The sequence below is a fragment of the Gorilla gorilla genome, chromosome 11, assembly GCF_029281585.2.
Source record: "Gorilla gorilla gorilla isolate KB3781 chromosome 11, NHGRI_mGorGor1-v2.1_pri, whole genome shotgun sequence".
Classification (NCBI taxonomy): domain Eukaryota; kingdom Metazoa; phylum Chordata; class Mammalia; order Primates; family Hominidae; genus Gorilla; species Gorilla gorilla.
The window spans coordinates 21,482,185-21,499,721 of NC_073235.2; the positions used below are offsets into that span (position 1 = coordinate 21,482,185).

General features: G+C 35.8%; 1 protein-coding gene and 1 pseudogene across 4 annotated transcripts in view; one reads left to right on the top strand and one right to left on the bottom strand.

Annotated features, from left to right (window-relative positions):
• The window catches only part of PTPN4 (protein tyrosine phosphatase non-receptor type 4), a 224,243-nt gene extending 215,762 nt beyond the window's left edge, over positions 1-8,481 (top strand). For all 4 annotated transcript variants that reach the window (XM_055380519.2, XM_019022677.4, XM_055380517.2 and 1 more), the window contains one exon: positions 572-8,481. In XM_055380519.2, coding sequence (XP_055236494.1) covers positions 572-658 — 87 coding nt within the window. In that variant the 3' untranslated portion in view covers positions 659-8,481. The remainder of the gene's footprint in view (positions 1-571) is intronic.
• An 8,306-nt stretch (positions 8,482-16,787) lies between these two features.
• On the bottom strand, positions 16,788-17,194 carry LOC101130830 (large ribosomal subunit protein eL27-like; annotated as a pseudogene).
• Positions 17,195-17,537: the final 343 nt, after the last annotated feature.

Here is a 17,537-nt window from a genome sequence, read left to right on the forward strand (position 1 = left end):
CATACTTTACCTACCTTGCTTTTTTTACTTAATAAAATAACCTGGAATCATTCTCTAGTAGTTTGTAGACTTTTATCCCTTTTCTTCCCGACTAGCTAGTATTCCATTTTGAGAATGTACAGTAGTCACCTGGTCCCTGTTGATGGCAATTAAATTGTTTCCACCTTTTCTGTTATAAATAATTAGGCAATGAATAGCCTCGTTTGTGAATATGTGTTTTCAGTTTCTTTTTCTGGTTTATTTTTTGGATAGATTCTTAGAAGTGGGATTGCTGGGTGAAGAGGTAAATTAGGTTAATTTTGTTATATGCTGCCAAATTCCCCTTTATAGAGGCTGCAGTATTTTAACATACTTACCAGCAACATATAAGTCAGTTTTGCCAACAAAATATATTGCCAAACTGTATTTTTTAACCAGTCTAGACTGTTAGTGAAAAATGGTATCTTTATGCAGTTTTGTTTTGCATTTTTTAAGTAAGCAAGACAAGTGAGATGTTTATCTTTTTTGGGGGGAGAGGGGACGGTTTTCTGACTTTTCTGATCAGTTCTGTTTTTTATATTTTATTTTTCAGAGTCAATACAGATTTGTATGTGAAGCTATTTTGAAAGTTTATGAAGAAGGCTTTGTTAAACCCTTAACAACATCATCAAATAAATAAGAAAGCAAAAAGATCTGGGATATGTGTTGGAAAACTGCTTTCCCTTATGTTCACTGTGCCATAATGCTGCTCGCAGGAAATGGCATTTTACAAAAAAAAATTGAAGAACTCAAAAAAACTTTGAAAACTTCAGCACTGTTGCACTTTATGTTTTAAAAAATGTCACTCTTTCAAAATCTATAACTCATGTATTTGAAGACTGTTTCATGCTTTGCTCCGAACAAATAGTAAATAACTGAGTATGTTCAGGGTAATTTATGAAATTTTGTGGTGGTGCCATGCAATCCCCTTTTGGTAGAATTGCCACAAACAAGGCTCAAAATTCTCATCATCTCTGTTATACACCTGTATCATGAAAGCAAAAAGAAGTAAACATCAGGAGTCAGCTCTGGTCTTTTGCAGTGGTTTGCGTACTTACTATACTGATTACCAGATTTTGTTTTTAAAATTTTAGCAATATCATTCTTAATATTAGCCAATACACTGCCTATGGATGCAGCACATTTTTCCCTGCACACCCCCTGTAGAGACCTGCCTGCTGCTCAGAAGAAGAAAGATGGAATTTGCTGTTCCCAGGAAATGCTGCACATTGTCCATTTACCAGCATCTTATAGAAAATATAAATATGAATCTACAAATTCTCTTGGATTTAATAATGTAACTTATATTTATCATAAGGTTGGCTTATTCCAAATCATGTGATTTCACATACTTGATGTAAAGGAATGCATGCATTGTGTCTTAACCCCTTAAGTGCCTTGAGACATCCTTGTATGTCTAACGAAAAGGCACTCATTTGACCCCACTAGGAGGTATATATGTATATTGTACATTCGTATATTTTTATGCATTTTGAATAAGTTCACATTTTAAAAAATAGCTATATTGAGTGTTATACAGTCAAAGAAGGGTAAGGAAATTCTGTTTCTTACTCAGTACTTGTGATTTGCTATAAGAAGCAAAGATAATTTGTGTTCTACTGAGTGCACACTGCTGCTATGGAATTGTTCAAAATCTGCACATTCCTTTACTTGAGGGACTGAGGGGTTACAGTTTAGCAGCTCAACTTTAAAAGATGCTTTATGCTTCAAATTTCATATTTATTTCATCCCTAACTTTAGGAAGACATCTAACATGCAAATTAATGTTAAACATATTGATAATCTAAGCTAAAGTTAGAGCAAATAATTGTGATTTATTCATATCCATAACTAAAATATTATTCTTTAGCACTCATTTCAGTTAATATCAAGCTTTGTTCACATTGATATATTGATTGGGATTCTTCAAACGAAGAATGAAACATTATTGACTTATTTCTAAGTGTAATAGCTCAATAACTAAATTGAGAATTTTCTTTTTTTGTGTACAATTAAATTATTCCATTTTATATATACTTATTAAGTTATAAGCATGTTAATAAGGAGACTTTTGACTGTCCAGCCTAATGGAGGATCTGATTCCCATTAAGGATGTGGGAATTCCCATATTTTCCTCTTCAGGTTTTTTTGTTTTTAAGTCTACAGAGAGATAGAACTTTAACATTGCCCAGTTTGATAAAAGTGAAAATTTGCTCACCTATACAAATGTTATTTTACACAATTATTTTATGTGGATTGGGGTTTTAAAAGATTCATTTCCTAGCAGTTTCTGAATATTTCTGTAAGATCTTGATAAAGTTTAGAGTCAAATGGCAGATATTTTGGAAAGCCATTTAGTATGAGGGGAAAAGTACACATTTTAAATCTTCGGTATAATCTAAACGATGTCATTTCAAACATTCAAAACTCATAATAATAAATTTCAGGAAATCAAGCTGCTAAACATTAATAGCCAAGATACCAAATAAATTATCATATTAAAATATTTAAGTTTATTTAAAGAGAGAAGTAAACATAAACTTATGTCAAAGAGAAATTCTCTTAATCTATTTCCTGACTTCACAGTCAAAACAGTATAAGATAGTGAAGTAACTTATAATCTTATTTGATCATTCTGTTCTATAAACAGACAAATATAATTTAGGCTGCTATATGACATGATAAATTAAAAACTGAGAAAGTAAAATTATGGGGTCTACACATTAAATAACTGTTTTGGCAGTTTTTCACCTGAATTTAAAAATAAAATTTGTCTGTTCTATCTGTATGGACAGAATATGACAACCATAGACCAAAAGATATCATTGTATAGATGTAAAGAGACAAAAGTCATGGTTGGCATGTTCTTTAATTTAGGGCCTTGTTTATACTTGTGAGTTTAATAATTTCTTGGCAATGAGCACTGCTGCCTTTTTAAATCATCAATGCCTGTCTTTAAATGCCAATCATTAGAAGTTTAGAATTACATTTAAATTTCTCGTATATGAATTTTTCATCTGGGAACTACCCACTGTCATCATTTTTATGTGCAGAAAAGATCCTTTTTGAAAACCATATTTATTGGGATCTTATTTAAATTTAAATTATCCTTTACAACTTCTTAAAATGAATATGCTAATAGATAAGACTTTATCCATTACATCTAAGAACTTTTTAACCTGTATATCAATCTAAATAGGTTTCTAGAAATAATCCTAGCTTTCATACACCATGTAGTTCTAGACTCCGTCCATATCAGTGTAACATTGTGTGATAAAATGCCAAATGTCTTGTATCTAAGCTACCCTCCCACTCTTCCAGCCACCCGTACCTCCCACCTTGACACCCTTAAGAAAGCAATGCTGACTTTTATTCTGACAAGTGGAAATCAATAGTGGTTAATCAAGTGGATTTTGTAAATGCTAAGAAGTGTCTGTGGAAACCTTCCCTTTCTGAGTTAGGATTGTTTTTTCATGTTCATTTCAGGTGTTTTATTGAGCATCTGATTTGTGTCAGCACCATGTAAATATGAGGAGTATTTGGAATAGACTTTACATTCACCAGAAAATTGATAGTATTTGTTAAACCAATGCATCCATTCAAAATAGAGGCAGAGTAAACAGCCTAAGAAATGATTTCCTTTCTACAGTCTGCTAGGAGAAAGAGGTGATAGGGGAATGGTTGATGATTTTAATCAAGAGTAAAGGGAACATTTATTATGTGAAATCTGACTTCAGTTGTGCAAAGGTATGTTAAGACATTAAGACAATTGTTGGAAGGTTTCAAATATGTGTACACACACATAGAGATACTTTTGTGTGTTTATTTATATGTATATTTCACAAAGGCTAATGCCCACAGAGGAAAATGATTATTTTAACTTCTGGGTTATCATCTGCTGGCAGGGTCTGATCAGGTCTAGAGTATTTAAGGAAAAGTCTCCTGTCTTCTATCTCCACTAGAAGTACTGCAGCTTGAGAGCTGAAAGGAACTTGAAAAATGTTATCCAGTCTTCACTTAGCCCATTTTTATCGGCATTAGGAAATAGGGTCCAGCAATGGTTATTGATTTAGCAGTCTGGTCTTATATGATCTGCTTTCTAATTATCTATCTAGTATTCCTATATTATACTGGAACTTCAATAAATTATAACCTATGTGAATATCATAAATTCTTGTGAATTTTTGTCTATTTCCAGTAGAGAAGCATACTCAGCCAATGTTTTCACTTAATAACTATGACAACCTTAAAGGATGTCACTTAAGTTAGAAAATAAGCAGGCTTAAGAAGTGACTCTAATTAGGACCCCCACTCAGTTTGCTAGTCATGCCTGCCTGACAGAACATAAGCTTTTGTAAAGTATTTAGACTGATACCCATGCAGTATGAAAACATTATAGACTGCAGTTAGAAGACTAATTTTTTAAAAGCACTCAAAACATAGAACTAAGATTTAGAATATATGTCCATTTATAATGAAATAATTTATGTTCATAATGTGAACATGTAAGATAAGTAAATAAAGCATTACTTGTTTTATAATATCAGGAAGAGAGAAGGAAACATTAGTTTATAACAATGTGCTATTTAATATCTGTATTTTGAACATTTAAAATACTCTGATGGTAAGGTTGCCAAAGTAATTTTGAATTCATAAAAATTGTTTATACCACAATAATGTGGGATATGTTTACAGGCTCTTTTATTTTGTGGTAGTTACTTTATAGTTCAGATGAATTTGCATTTCAGTCACTTATAGTAAATACAGTATAGTAAATATTTGTTGGAATAAAAATCTCAATGTAATAATAGGACATAGATAAATTATGCAACAGCCTGCTTTGATGAAAGCTGGTGCATTATGTGAGCTGCCACAGTTAATACTTTGTATTAACATTGCTTACTTCCCCCATTTGCTTCACCTATCTGACTACAATTGCTGGAATCATTCTTTTTGTGGTGCTTCCTCCAAGTGAAATAACTATATTATTAAAACCTACTGGATTAATTTTATCAAATATCAGACTTACTGATCTCTTGGCAGAGATTTATTGGTGTCTCAGTGTGATCACAATACAAGTTGTAGCAACCATTTTATAAAACTCTTAGAGAATTATGTAGATAAAATGGAAATTACATAATCCTAAAACATTTTTGAGGGCTAATTGATAATAGATAATTTCAGCAATTTTATTAAGAACCCAGTAAATTAATCCCTAATTTGTATGTTTTTTGTTCAATTTACCATGTCTGCAGCCATTATATAGACTTCATTGATACTCAGCAATTACTACAGTGTGTCTTACAATGTTATAAAAAACAAACAGCAATCTCTGTTTCTGCTAGAAGTTAGATATTTTTTTACAGTCCTGATGAATTTGTTGTGAGTAGACACCACATAGTTATTTCTGTTTGCATATAAATTTGCTGCTATTTATTTGTATGTTTTTCTACTGTAGTATGCTATTGATTTCTGAAGTTGTAATCATAATTTTTATTTTAGTAATCCAAGCTAAATGGGCAACCAGAAGTAATAACTGCTAGGGTGCAGTCCATCAGCATTGGTTCAGTGCATATACATAAGTAAACCAGTTTAAAAAAATTTTACTAAGCAAAACTTAGTAGCAATATTGCTAGTTAAAGACTACCATTTTAGGGGAAAGTTCAAAGGTTTAACTTCCTGAAACCTTTTAAACTTTTCAGTGCAAGAATGAAAATGTTTGAAAGCCTTGTTAAGCTCATAAAAGTTTCAGTTAAACACTGTAGAGTTTCCTACCTTTGTTGTGTAAAGGATATAGAAAATATTTTTCTATGGACAGAAGGTTGAAACTGTTAACTTCTTTAATTTCATTGTTTAAAGGAGATAAAATGTTATTTGTATGTCTTTCATGCTGTAAAGAAAATGAATGTATCTTTCAAATGTCATTAGAATTATGGCTTGATTCTAAGGATACTCTATTTGTTTTAAAGTCTACACGGGATTGAAAAGAAAGGGAAGAGTATTACACTTCATTGTACAAAATGTAATTTTAGAAGAAAAACTAATTTTCATTATAAACAAGAGCAATCATTATTGAAGCATATTTCAGATATAATGTACATTTTTTCATTTTGCTTTGCCTCTAGAATAGAAACTTTTCAGAAAATTTGCACATACTGTTTGTAAGTGTAAAATAATTGAATTCTAGACTTTTGGAGTGTGGAAGGGTGTTTGTGTGTGAAGGTAATAAATGTGTTGCTGCATGTGTTTACCATGGAGAACGTTTCCAGGCTTTGTCAAATGAGGACATTGTTGTGAGGGTGTGACTTTTGTGAAGCCAGAAAACTCTGCCTAAGATTCATTACAGTGAGTATGTGCAGAGGCCCCTGACCCAGTAAATGCTTTTTGCCTTTTTATTCCCAATGTCTTGGACAGTTAAGACAACTTGGCCCAACTCTGAATTGTAGCAGTGATGTCTTATATGCTTAAGAGTTTATATTAATTCAGCTGAACAAAAACTACATTTTAAACCACCTTTGTAGGTATGATTAATACATGCAACAGCTTCTTTAAAAGGTAGTATTTATTATTTATCACTCATTAAACTTGACTCAGTGAGGACTTCATTATTTTTATTTCTCTTTCCACCTCTCCAGCTTTTTAAAAATCACTAATTTAACTCTTTGTTAAGTACTCAAGTACAAAGTGATCTCTTCTTTCATGAACTTTGCTACAACTGTTGAAAGGATTGGTGTCAGGCTCTCTCAACCCTGGGAGTTTCCAAAATTTAGCAAATATTACTTGTGATAAGCTTAAATGCCACATTGCTAAGTACAATTATTACCAGGAATCCGTCAAGGGGGAGATAGCCCCGCTCACACCCTTAGACCCAAATAGGTGCTGGTTCATGCTTTCTCCACAAATTGGCAGTTGGGTACTTCCCCACTGTCATCACAGTTGAGCTCATTTTAACATATATTCAAAGAAGCTTTTTAGTTTCTACTCCTGAGTTGTAGTGTTCAAGTTATTTGCCTTCCTGGGTAAGAAAATTTTAACCCAAGTCTGGGATTCTCTGGCACCTGTCTTTTCCCATCTTTCAATGAGTTGGCAAGATTAGGTCAAATTTCAATGCTAAATTTGATTTTTTGAATTTTAAATAGTAGCACTTTATTTCATGCTGACCACCAACTGAATTTATACATTTTAAAATAAAATTATCCTAGAAGTTTTGTAAACATGGGAAAATTTTAATTAGTATTGGAGGTCATGAGATCGGACCCAAGTTTAAATATACTGATCTCTTCATAGCTTACTTGATGTGTAAGAGGCAACTTGTGTGATCTTAGTTTTGCAGGTTTTCTGTAATTTATGTAGCGCAATAAAGGATACCCAGTTGACTGTGTTACTGGACTCAGTTCTCACAGCTAGTTTCATCTAAGCTTGGTTTATTATCATTTCTGCTTTGGATTTTTTTGTGCATCACATGAATACTTGGAAATCCATTTGTTTTCAGTGTAGTACCTAGGGTGAAGTAGATGCTGCACAAGTAAGTTTAAGGGAATAAAAGTCCCGACACTTTATATACATGTTGAGGGGCACGATTTAAGAGACTGAAACAGTTTACATTAAACTGTTTTTATTTTCTGCCAGTAGACTCTATCTGCTTAAAAAAATAAAAATTGTTCAACCCAGTGTTCTCCAGCATCAGGACATTACAGTTGTAATCTATGTTGTAATCTTTTCAAATAAGAAAAGCTACTCCTTATTCTCTACAGTGTAGGCTTAATTTTAGAACCGATAATTTACTATATCTGCATTATTGATATTTTTAAGTAGTAGTTTTAAAAATAATTATTTCTATGTGGAGGGTGTTTTAATTTGGGATTTTTTTTTCTTGTAACAGGTGCTATTTGTAAATATGAAGGGGAAAAGTCACTTAGTTAAAAGTCTAGCTTATGTCATAATTAAAATACAATTATACATTTCATGTTTCTATTAAACTAGTGGCAAAACAGAATTGGTCCTTTAGTTTTTTAGGTTACCTTTCCCCCTATATCACAAAAATATCTCTTTCCATATGATCTCATAATTGAGGCAAAGAAGCTAAGGGTTTATTTAAAATGTGTATAAGCTTGAATTTGGTCAACACTGCATAATTTGAAATCACTCTGCATTTGTCACTGCAGCTTACTGTATGCTTGAAAGGCCTTGTGTGTTTGTCTTAATTTTAGTGAAAAAATTAGAATTTCTGCCATTCATGTACAAAAAAATTACAACTACAGCAAACAAGATAAAAATGCTGGTTTGCATTAATACTGTTTTAGTCTTAAGAGCAATTTATATTATGTGAAATGCTGTTACACATATTTTGTTGGCCATATTTCATTTTGAGAAACAGTTGTTCAGGTACAAACATGAAAAACAACTCTAGCTATGACTCTTAATGTTCAATTGCAAAATAAAGATGTGCTTTAGTAATATAAAGTATAGAAGCTTTGAAGATTATTTTATGGGAGTTTTTCATGGGCTTTTCTAACTGGTTATATTTAGTAATTGGTTATCAGGAATGGAGAGAATGACAAGTGTAAAATTTATTTCTGGAGTTATTGACTCACATAGTGGCTGTATTTGAGGAAAGGGAGTAGGTGAGGAACTAAAAGGGATTTAGAAGATTAAACAGTGTCTGAAGAGGCCAGGCGCGGTGGCTCATGCCTGTAATCCCAGCATTTTGGGAGGCTGAAGCGGGCAGATCACGAGGTCAGGAGATCGAGATCATCCTGGCCAACATGGAGAAACCCCGTCTCTACTAAAAATACAAAAATTAGCTGAGGGTGGTGGCGCACGCCTGTAGTCCCAGCTACTTAGGAGGCTGAGGCAGGAGGATCACTTGAACCTGGGAGGTGGAGGTTGCAGTGAGCCGAGATTGATTGCGCCAATGCACCCCAGCCTGGTGACAAAGCGAAACTCCATCTCAAGAAAAGAAAACAGTGAAGAGAAGATTCTCTTTAATTGTGGCCATTGCTTGGCTCCTGTCCTCTCCCAGTACCAACCCTCTCTTCTGGTAATCCTAAGATAAGACCTTGTCAAGCAAAATAAAGGACCTCTCCTTCTATCCCTGAAGTCAGCTTGCCTAAGTGCGGTTAGATATGCTGTTTTTCCTCTGAAAGAAAGGAAGTACCTAGAGAACAGGTAATAAATAAAGCAGAAAGGTGATTTTTGATTATGCCATGCCTTTGTTCTTATGTACATAATAAAAATTCACACTATAATGAAGATCAAAATGATTTTTGACATCCTCTTCCTCATGCTCCACCCTAAGAAAAGCCCCCTCAAACCAGCAGCAACCTCTATTCAATTTCTGGTATTTTCTTCTGGGGTAAAAATGTGTACTTACATTTGTGTGTACGTGTACATACACGTTTTGTTAAAGCCAACAAGGTTGTACAGTATGTTCTTCTGCAGCTTGCTTTTTCGTCTTGGGATATATACAGATGTTGGGATATGTATATCAGCATGTTCAGATCTATCTTATTCTTTTTCACCACTGCCTAGTACTCTATCATATGGTTATACTCTCATTTCTTAATGGACACTTAGATGGTTTCTGTTTCTGCTGTGCAAACAAAGCTGCAATGAAAATCATACAAATATTTTTGTTAATTGTTGCAAGTGTATGCATAGGGTAAATTTTGAGCAGTAGGGTTGCTAGGTCACAGGGCACCTGCATTTTTAGGTACTAATATTGTCTAATTGTTCTCAGACACAATTATACCCATTTATACTCTTCTACCAAAGCATATGAGAATGTCTGTTTCTCCACATTCTTATTAGAATTTCATGAAACTTAATTTACCTGCTTATCTCAGAGAAGAAATATTTTGACATTCATTTCTTCTGTAAGGTTAAGTAGCTTTATTGATCCCTTCTATTTTTTACACTACATTCCACATTGATTGCCTTTCCTTATTTTTATATTGGTTGTTTGACATTTTAATCATGTGAGATGTTGGAAATTAAGGAAACTAGTCATTTGTCAGTCATATATGTTGCAAAAACCCACTGTGCTTTTTGCTTTGGGGGCTGACGGGAGGGATATGAGGACATTTTTAATGCTTGTATAAACAAACATACCAATCTTCTTGATGACTTTGGTGTATACCTGCAAGGGCTTTACTCTAGTTCCTAGTCACATTCCATTTGTGACTGAAGCTTTCTTAACCACCATCCAAATAACCAACTCAGAAGACTGGTACTCTGCTTTCTACTTTTGATCTCCCTGGCCTTGTTGACTGCTCTCAATTACGCTAGAGCTCTTCCAGTTCCACCAGTTAAGCTGTAAGCTTGCTAAAATCAGTTGTGCTTATGTGCTTTGATATGCATACAGATTTATCTTCATTATGTCATTTAATTATATATTACGTAAGCCAATGAAATGAGAGTGTGAAAAGAAGGTTGGGCTTTTGTGAAAGTCTTTAAAAGTGAGTGATTAAAATTTTAAGGATTTTTATTTTTTTATTTTTCTTTATTACTATTATTATTATTATTATTATTATTATTATTATTATTATTTCGAGATAAGGTCTTGCTCTATTACCCAGGCTGGAATCAGTGATGTGATCTCAGCTCACTGCAATGTCTGTACCCCAGGCTCAAGTGATCCTCACACCTCAGGCTCCCTAGTAGCTGGGACCACAGGTGTGTGCCACCACACCCAGCTAATTGTTTGTTTGTTTGTTTGTTTTTTGTTTTCGAGACAGGATTTCACCATGTTGCCCAGGCTGGTCTTGAACTCCTGGGCTCAAGTGACCCACCCACCTACCCAGCCACCTTGGCTTCCCAAAGTGCTGGAATTACAGGCATGAACCACCACACCCAGCCTAAGGATCAATGTTTTTAGTTTATTGAAAACAGATATGACCAGGACAACTATGAGAGACTAACAAAAATATAGGTGACACACTTAAGGTTGTTTTTGTTTTTGTTTTGCTTGCAAGAAAGACTAAGGGATTACAAGGAGGCTTAAACCTATTGACAAAAGCCTTGGCCGAACATGAAAAGAATCACAAATGAATATACATTTATGTTTTTTAAGCTAAAACCAAAGGCATGTAGTTTTTTTTCCTTCTTTAAATGGTTTTTCATTTAATCAAGTACTAGTTCTGATCCCATCAGATATGTGGTCTTCTACAATGTATGTAGCAATTTCTCTGTTGAAAAATATGCAGACAGTTTTAAAATTTTTGCAGTTAAAATTGATATAGTTAGTATCCTTTTGTGCATTTTCTTTTTTTTTTCTTTTTTCTTTTTTTTTTTTAGACATGATGTCTCTGTCACCCAGACTGGAGTGCAGTGGGGTAACAACAGCTCATTGCAGCCTTGAATTCTTGGTTTCAAGCAATCTTCCCATATGAGCCCCCCAGGCTCCAGAGTAGCCATGCCATTGCACCTGGCTAATTTATTTATTTTTTTGTAGAGCAGGGTCTTGCTTTGTTTCCCAAGCTGGTCTCAGAACATCCTAGCTTTTTGATGGCACCACTGCACTAGCTTAGGCAACAGAGTGGAACCCTGTCTCAAAAATATAACAAAAACCAGAAAACTCAACACAAAGCAGGATAAACTCTTTTCAACACACAGATATGTTAAATTATCAAAACCCAAAGACAAAGAATTTTGAAAGCAGAAAGAGAAGAGACTCATCAGGTAGAAGGAATCTTTAATAAGATTAGCAACAGATTTCTACTGGAAACAACAGAAGCCACGAGGCAATGAGATGCCATATTTAAAGTTCTGGGGAAATCTATATCAGCTGGATGCGGTGGCCCATGCTTGTAATTCCAGCACTTTGGGAGCCCAAGTTGGGAGGATCACTTGTGGTCAGGTGTTGGAGACAAGCCAGGGTAATACAGGGAAACCTGGTCTCTACAAAAAAAAAAATTTTTTTTTCTTAGTTAGCCGGGTGTGGTGGCGTGTGCCTATAGTCCCAGCTACTTGGGAGGCTGAAGTGAGAGGATCACTTAAGTCCAGGAGGTTGAGGCTGCAGTGACCTATGACAGTACTACTACACTCCAGTCTGGGCAACAGAGCAAGATCTTGTCTCAAATAAATAGAAGATATGCAATGGATTCCTCAGAAACAAAAAGGATCGTAAACTATTATGAACAATTAATTATATGCCATCAAACTGGATAACCTAGAAGACATAGATAAAGTCCCAGAAACATACAACCTACCAGGACTTAATCTAGAAGATATAGAAAGCCTGAACAGAACTCTAACAAATAAGGAAATTGAAGTAGCAATTGCTAACAAAAAAAGCCCAGGACCAGATAGTTTCATGGCTGAATTCTACCAAACATTCAAAGAGGAATTAATACCAACACTTCTTACACTCTTTTAAAAAATAGAAGTAGAGAGGATACCTCCAAACTCATTTTATTAGGCCAGCATCACCATGATACCAAATTCAGACAAAGACATGATAATAAAACCACAGGTTAATATATCTGATAAACCGATGGAAAATTATTTAATAGAATACTAGCAAACTGAATTTCAAAACACATCAAGAAGATTATATACCATGACCAAGTGGGATTTATCCCTGGGATGCAAAATTGGTTTAACATATGTAAATCAATCACTGTGATACACATTAACATAATAAAGATAAAAGCTCAACATCCATTTATGATAAGAACTCTCAACAAAATAGGTATAGAAGGAAATTTCCTTAATACAAAAGGCCATTAATGAAAGCCCACAGGAAACATCAAAATAAATGAGAGAAAACTGAAAATTTTCCCATTAGTCTGGTACAGGGCAGGGAGGCCCACTCTCACCAGTTCTATTCAACAGAGTACTAGAAGAACTAGCAAGAACAATCTCACAAGAAAAGGAAATAAAAGGTATCCAAATAGAAAAGGAAGAAGTGAAATTATCCTGTTTGCAGGTAACATGTTCTTATATGTAAAAACCCTAAACACTGAACAAAAAACCTATTAGAACTAATAAATCCAGTAAAGTTGCAGGATACAAAATCAACATACAAAAATCAGTTTTGTTTCTTCACAGCAATAATGATTATCTGAAAAGGGAATCAAGAAAACAATCCCATTTACAACAGCATCAAAAAGAATAAAATACATAGGAATAAATTTAACCAATGAGGTGAAATATCTGTACAATAAAAACTATAAAACATTGACAAAAGAAATTGAAGAAGATATAAATTGGAAATGTATCCCATATTCATGGATTGGAAAAATGGTTAAAATGCCTGGGTACTATCCAGAATACAGATTCAACACAATTTCTATGAAAATTCCAAAGGCATCATTCATAGAAATAGAAAAAAACAATTCTAAAATGTGTATGGAACCACAAAAGACCCTAAATAACCAACACAATCTTAAGAAAGAACAATGTTGGGCCAGACACGGTGGCTCACACTTGTAATCCCAGCACTTTGGGAGGCCAAGGCAGGCAGATCACCTGAGGTCGGGAGTTCGAGACCAGCCTGACCAACATGGCAAAACCCCATCTCTACTAAAAATACAAAATTAGCTGGGTGTGGTGACACATGTCTATAATCCCAGCTACTCGGGAGGCTGAGGCAGGAGAATTGCTTGAACCCGGGAGGTGGAGGTTGTGGTGAGCCGAGATCATGCCATTGTACTCCAGCCTGGGCAAAAAGAGCAAAACTCCATCTCAAAAAAAAAAAAAAAAGAACAATGTTGAGGCATCACTCTTCCTGATTTCAACTTATATTACAAGGCTGTCATCAAAATATTACGGTACTGATGTGAAAACAGACACATAGAACAATGGAGCAGAATAGAGTCCAAACATAAACCTTCACTGATATGGTTAAATGGTTTTTGATAAGGATGCCAAGACCATCTTTTCAACAAATTGAGCTGGGAAAACTGAAAATCCACATGCAAAACAATGAAATTAGACCCTTCCACTATGCACAAAAATCAATTCAAAATTGAATAAATACTTAAACATAAGACCTAGAACTGTAAAAATCCTAGAAGAAAACATAGGAAAACTTCCTGACATTGGCCTTAACAATAATGTTTTTGGATATCACACCAAAAGGTCTGGCAACAAAAGCAAAAACAAGTGGGACCACATCAAACTAATAAGCTTCTGAACAGCAAAAGAAACAATTAACGAAATTAAAAGGTAACCCACACTTGGGACATATTTGCAAACCATATATCTTTTTTTTTTTTTTTTTTTTTTTTTTGAGACAGAGTCTCGCTCTGTCACCGAGGCTGGAGTGCAATGGTGCAATCTCAGCTCACTACAACCTCTGCCTCCCAGGAAATTCAAGCAATTCTCCTGCCTCAGCCTCCCGAGTAGCTGGGACTAAGGCATGTTCCACCACTCCCATCAAATTTTTGTATTTTTAGTAAAGACGGGGTTTCACCATGTTGGTCAGGCTGGTCTCGATCTCCTGATGTCAGGTGATCTGCCTGCCTTGGCCTCCCAGAGTGCTAGGAGCCCGGCCTTGCAAACCATATATCTGATAAGGGGTTAATATCCAAAATATGTAAAGAACTCACAACTAAATAGCAAAAATAAATAACCCAATGGCATAAATAACCCAGTTATTAAATGGGCAAAGGACCTGAACATTTTTCCAAAGAAGGCATAAAAATGGCCAACAGGTATGTGAAAAGGTGCTCAATATCACTAATCGTGGAAATGCAAGTTAAAACCACAATGAGATACTACCTCACACTTATTAAGATAATCATTAAGTGTCAGTGAAGGTGTAGAGAAAAGGCAACCCTTGTACACTGTTGGTGGGAGTATAAATTGGTACAGCCATTATGGAAAACAGCATAGTTACATCGAAAAAAATAAACACGGAGCTACCATATGATCCAGGTATGATAAAAGATAAGAGAGGAAGTATCTCTCTTCCGGGTATCTTCCGAAAAGGCAGTGAAATCAGTACATCATAAAGATAGCTGTTTTCATCCATTCAAGTACAGAAAGAGGCGGGGTGCTGTGGCTCACACCTGTAATCCCAGCACTTTGGAAGGCCCAGGCAGGTGGATCACCTGAGGCCAGGAGTTCAAGACCAGCCTGGCCAATATGGTGAAAACTCTCTCTCTACTAAAAATACAAAAATTAGCCGACCATGGTGGTGCATGCCTGTGATCCCAGCTACTCAGGAGTCTGAGACAGGAGAATCACGTAAACCTGGGCAGCGGAGGTTGCAGTGAGCTGAGATCGTGCCACTGCACTCCAGCCTGGTGACAGAGCAAGACTCCATCTAAAAAAAAAAAAAGTACAGAAAGGGAAAAAAAAAGATCTCTGCACTCCCATGTTTTAGCAGCATTATTCAGAGAGTATAGCCCAGATATGGAAACAGCCTAAGTGTCTGTCGACGGATGAATGGATAAAGGAATTTGCAACACCATGGGTAAACCTAGAGGACATTATGCTGGTTGGACTAAGCTAGACACAGAAGGATACTGCATAATCTTAATTATATGTGGAACCTTTAAAAGGCTACTAAACCGGGCACGATGGCTCATGCTTATATTCCCAGCACTTTGGGAGACAGGTGGGAGGATTACTTGAGCTCAGGAATGTGAGACCAGCCTGGGCAACATGGCGAGCCCCTGTCTCTACAAAAAAGTTTTAAAAATTAGCCTGGTGTGGTAGCATACACCTGTAGTCCCAGCTACTTGAGAGGCTGAAGTAGGAGCATCACTTGAGCCTGGGGTGTCAAGGCTGTAGTGAGCCTTTTTGGTGCCACTGCACTCCAGTGTAGGTGACAGAGCAAGACCCTTTATGAAAAAATAAATTTAAAAATTTAGAAAGCTACTAAAAGATAAGAGAGGAAGAACTGATGTCCAATATGTTCAAAGAACTCTTAAAAGTCAACAGTAAGAAAACAACCCAATCAAATTGAGCAAAGTATCTACACAGACATCCAAATAATATATACAGATGCCAAGTAAACATATGAAAGGGTGCCCAACCTCATAGGTCACTAGGGAATTTCAAATGAAAACAACAATGAAATGCCAACATACACCTATTAGAATGACCAAAATCCAAAGCACTGACAATATCAAATGCAGGTGAGGATGCTGAGCAATGGAAACTCTCATTCATTGATAGTAACAATTGAAAATGATACAGACCCTTTGGCATTTTCTTAAAAAATTAAACATACTCTTGCTACATAATCCAGTAACTGTGCTTCCTTGATATTTATCCAAATGAGTTAAAAACTGATATCTGGCCAGGTGCGGTGGTTCACGCCTGTAATCTCAGAATTTTGGGAGGCTGAGGCGGGCGGATCACCAGGTCAGGAGATCGAGACCATCCTGGCCAACCCCATCTCTACTAAAAATACAAAAATTAGCTGGGTGCGGTGGCACGCGCCTGTAGTCCCAGCTACTTGGGAGGCTAAGGCAGGAGAAATGCTTGAACCCAGAAGGCAGAGGTTGCAGTGATCAGAGATTGTGCCACTGCACTCCAGCCTGGTAACAGAGCAAGACTCCATGTCAAAAAAAAAAAAAAAAAAAGATATCCACACAACAACATGCACACAAATGCAGCTATATTCATAATTGTCAAAAGTTGGAAGCAACAAAGATTTCTCTCAATAGGTAATTGGATAAATTGTGGTGCATCCATACAATGTAACATTATCCAGCAATAAAAAGAAATCAGTTATTGAGTCACTAAAAGACATGGAAGAGCCTTAAATGCATATATTTTCAAAATTGTTAATGACCAAAACAAAGCATCTAAAACTATAGCTTCTGGAAGAACCACTTGTTCTTGCCCATCTTGTTCCTGTCTTGGAACTTGACCTTGGCCTCTCTTCGGGCCCTGCGTTTAAGAGCAGGATCTCTGAAGACATCGTTACTGACAACAGTTTTGTCCAAGGGGATATCCACAGAGTACCTTGTGGGCAGTAGATGATTTGATGTAGTTATAAACTTTCACAAAAGACTTGATGTTTGACCTCTTGGCTATCTTCTTGCCTATGGCAGCTGTCACTTTGCGGGGATAGTGGTCAATTCCAGCCACCAGAGCATGGCTGTAGAGGCGATCTGAGGTGCCATCATCAATGTTCTTCACGATGACGGCTTTGCATCCAGGGTAGTGTATGGCCAGGACAAACACCACTTTCCCAGGTTTTCATGAACTTGCTCATTTCAGCAGCAACCACTCAGACCTACAGCCTTTAAATACATATTAATTGCTAAGTGTAAAAAGTGGATCTGAAAAGCCTACATACACACTGTACTATACCAACTGTATGACATTCTAGAAAAAGGAAAACTACGGGGATACTATAATAAAAAGATCAGTGATAGGTGAGGAGGAAGACGGGGTGAATAGACAGAACACAGGATTTTTAGGACAGTGAACCTATCCTGTTCTCTACCGTAATGGTGGATAAACATCATTATATATGTTCGTCAAAATCCATAGAATGTAGGCTGGGCGTGGTGGCTTATGCCTGTAATCCCAGCACTTTGAGAGGCCAAGGCGGG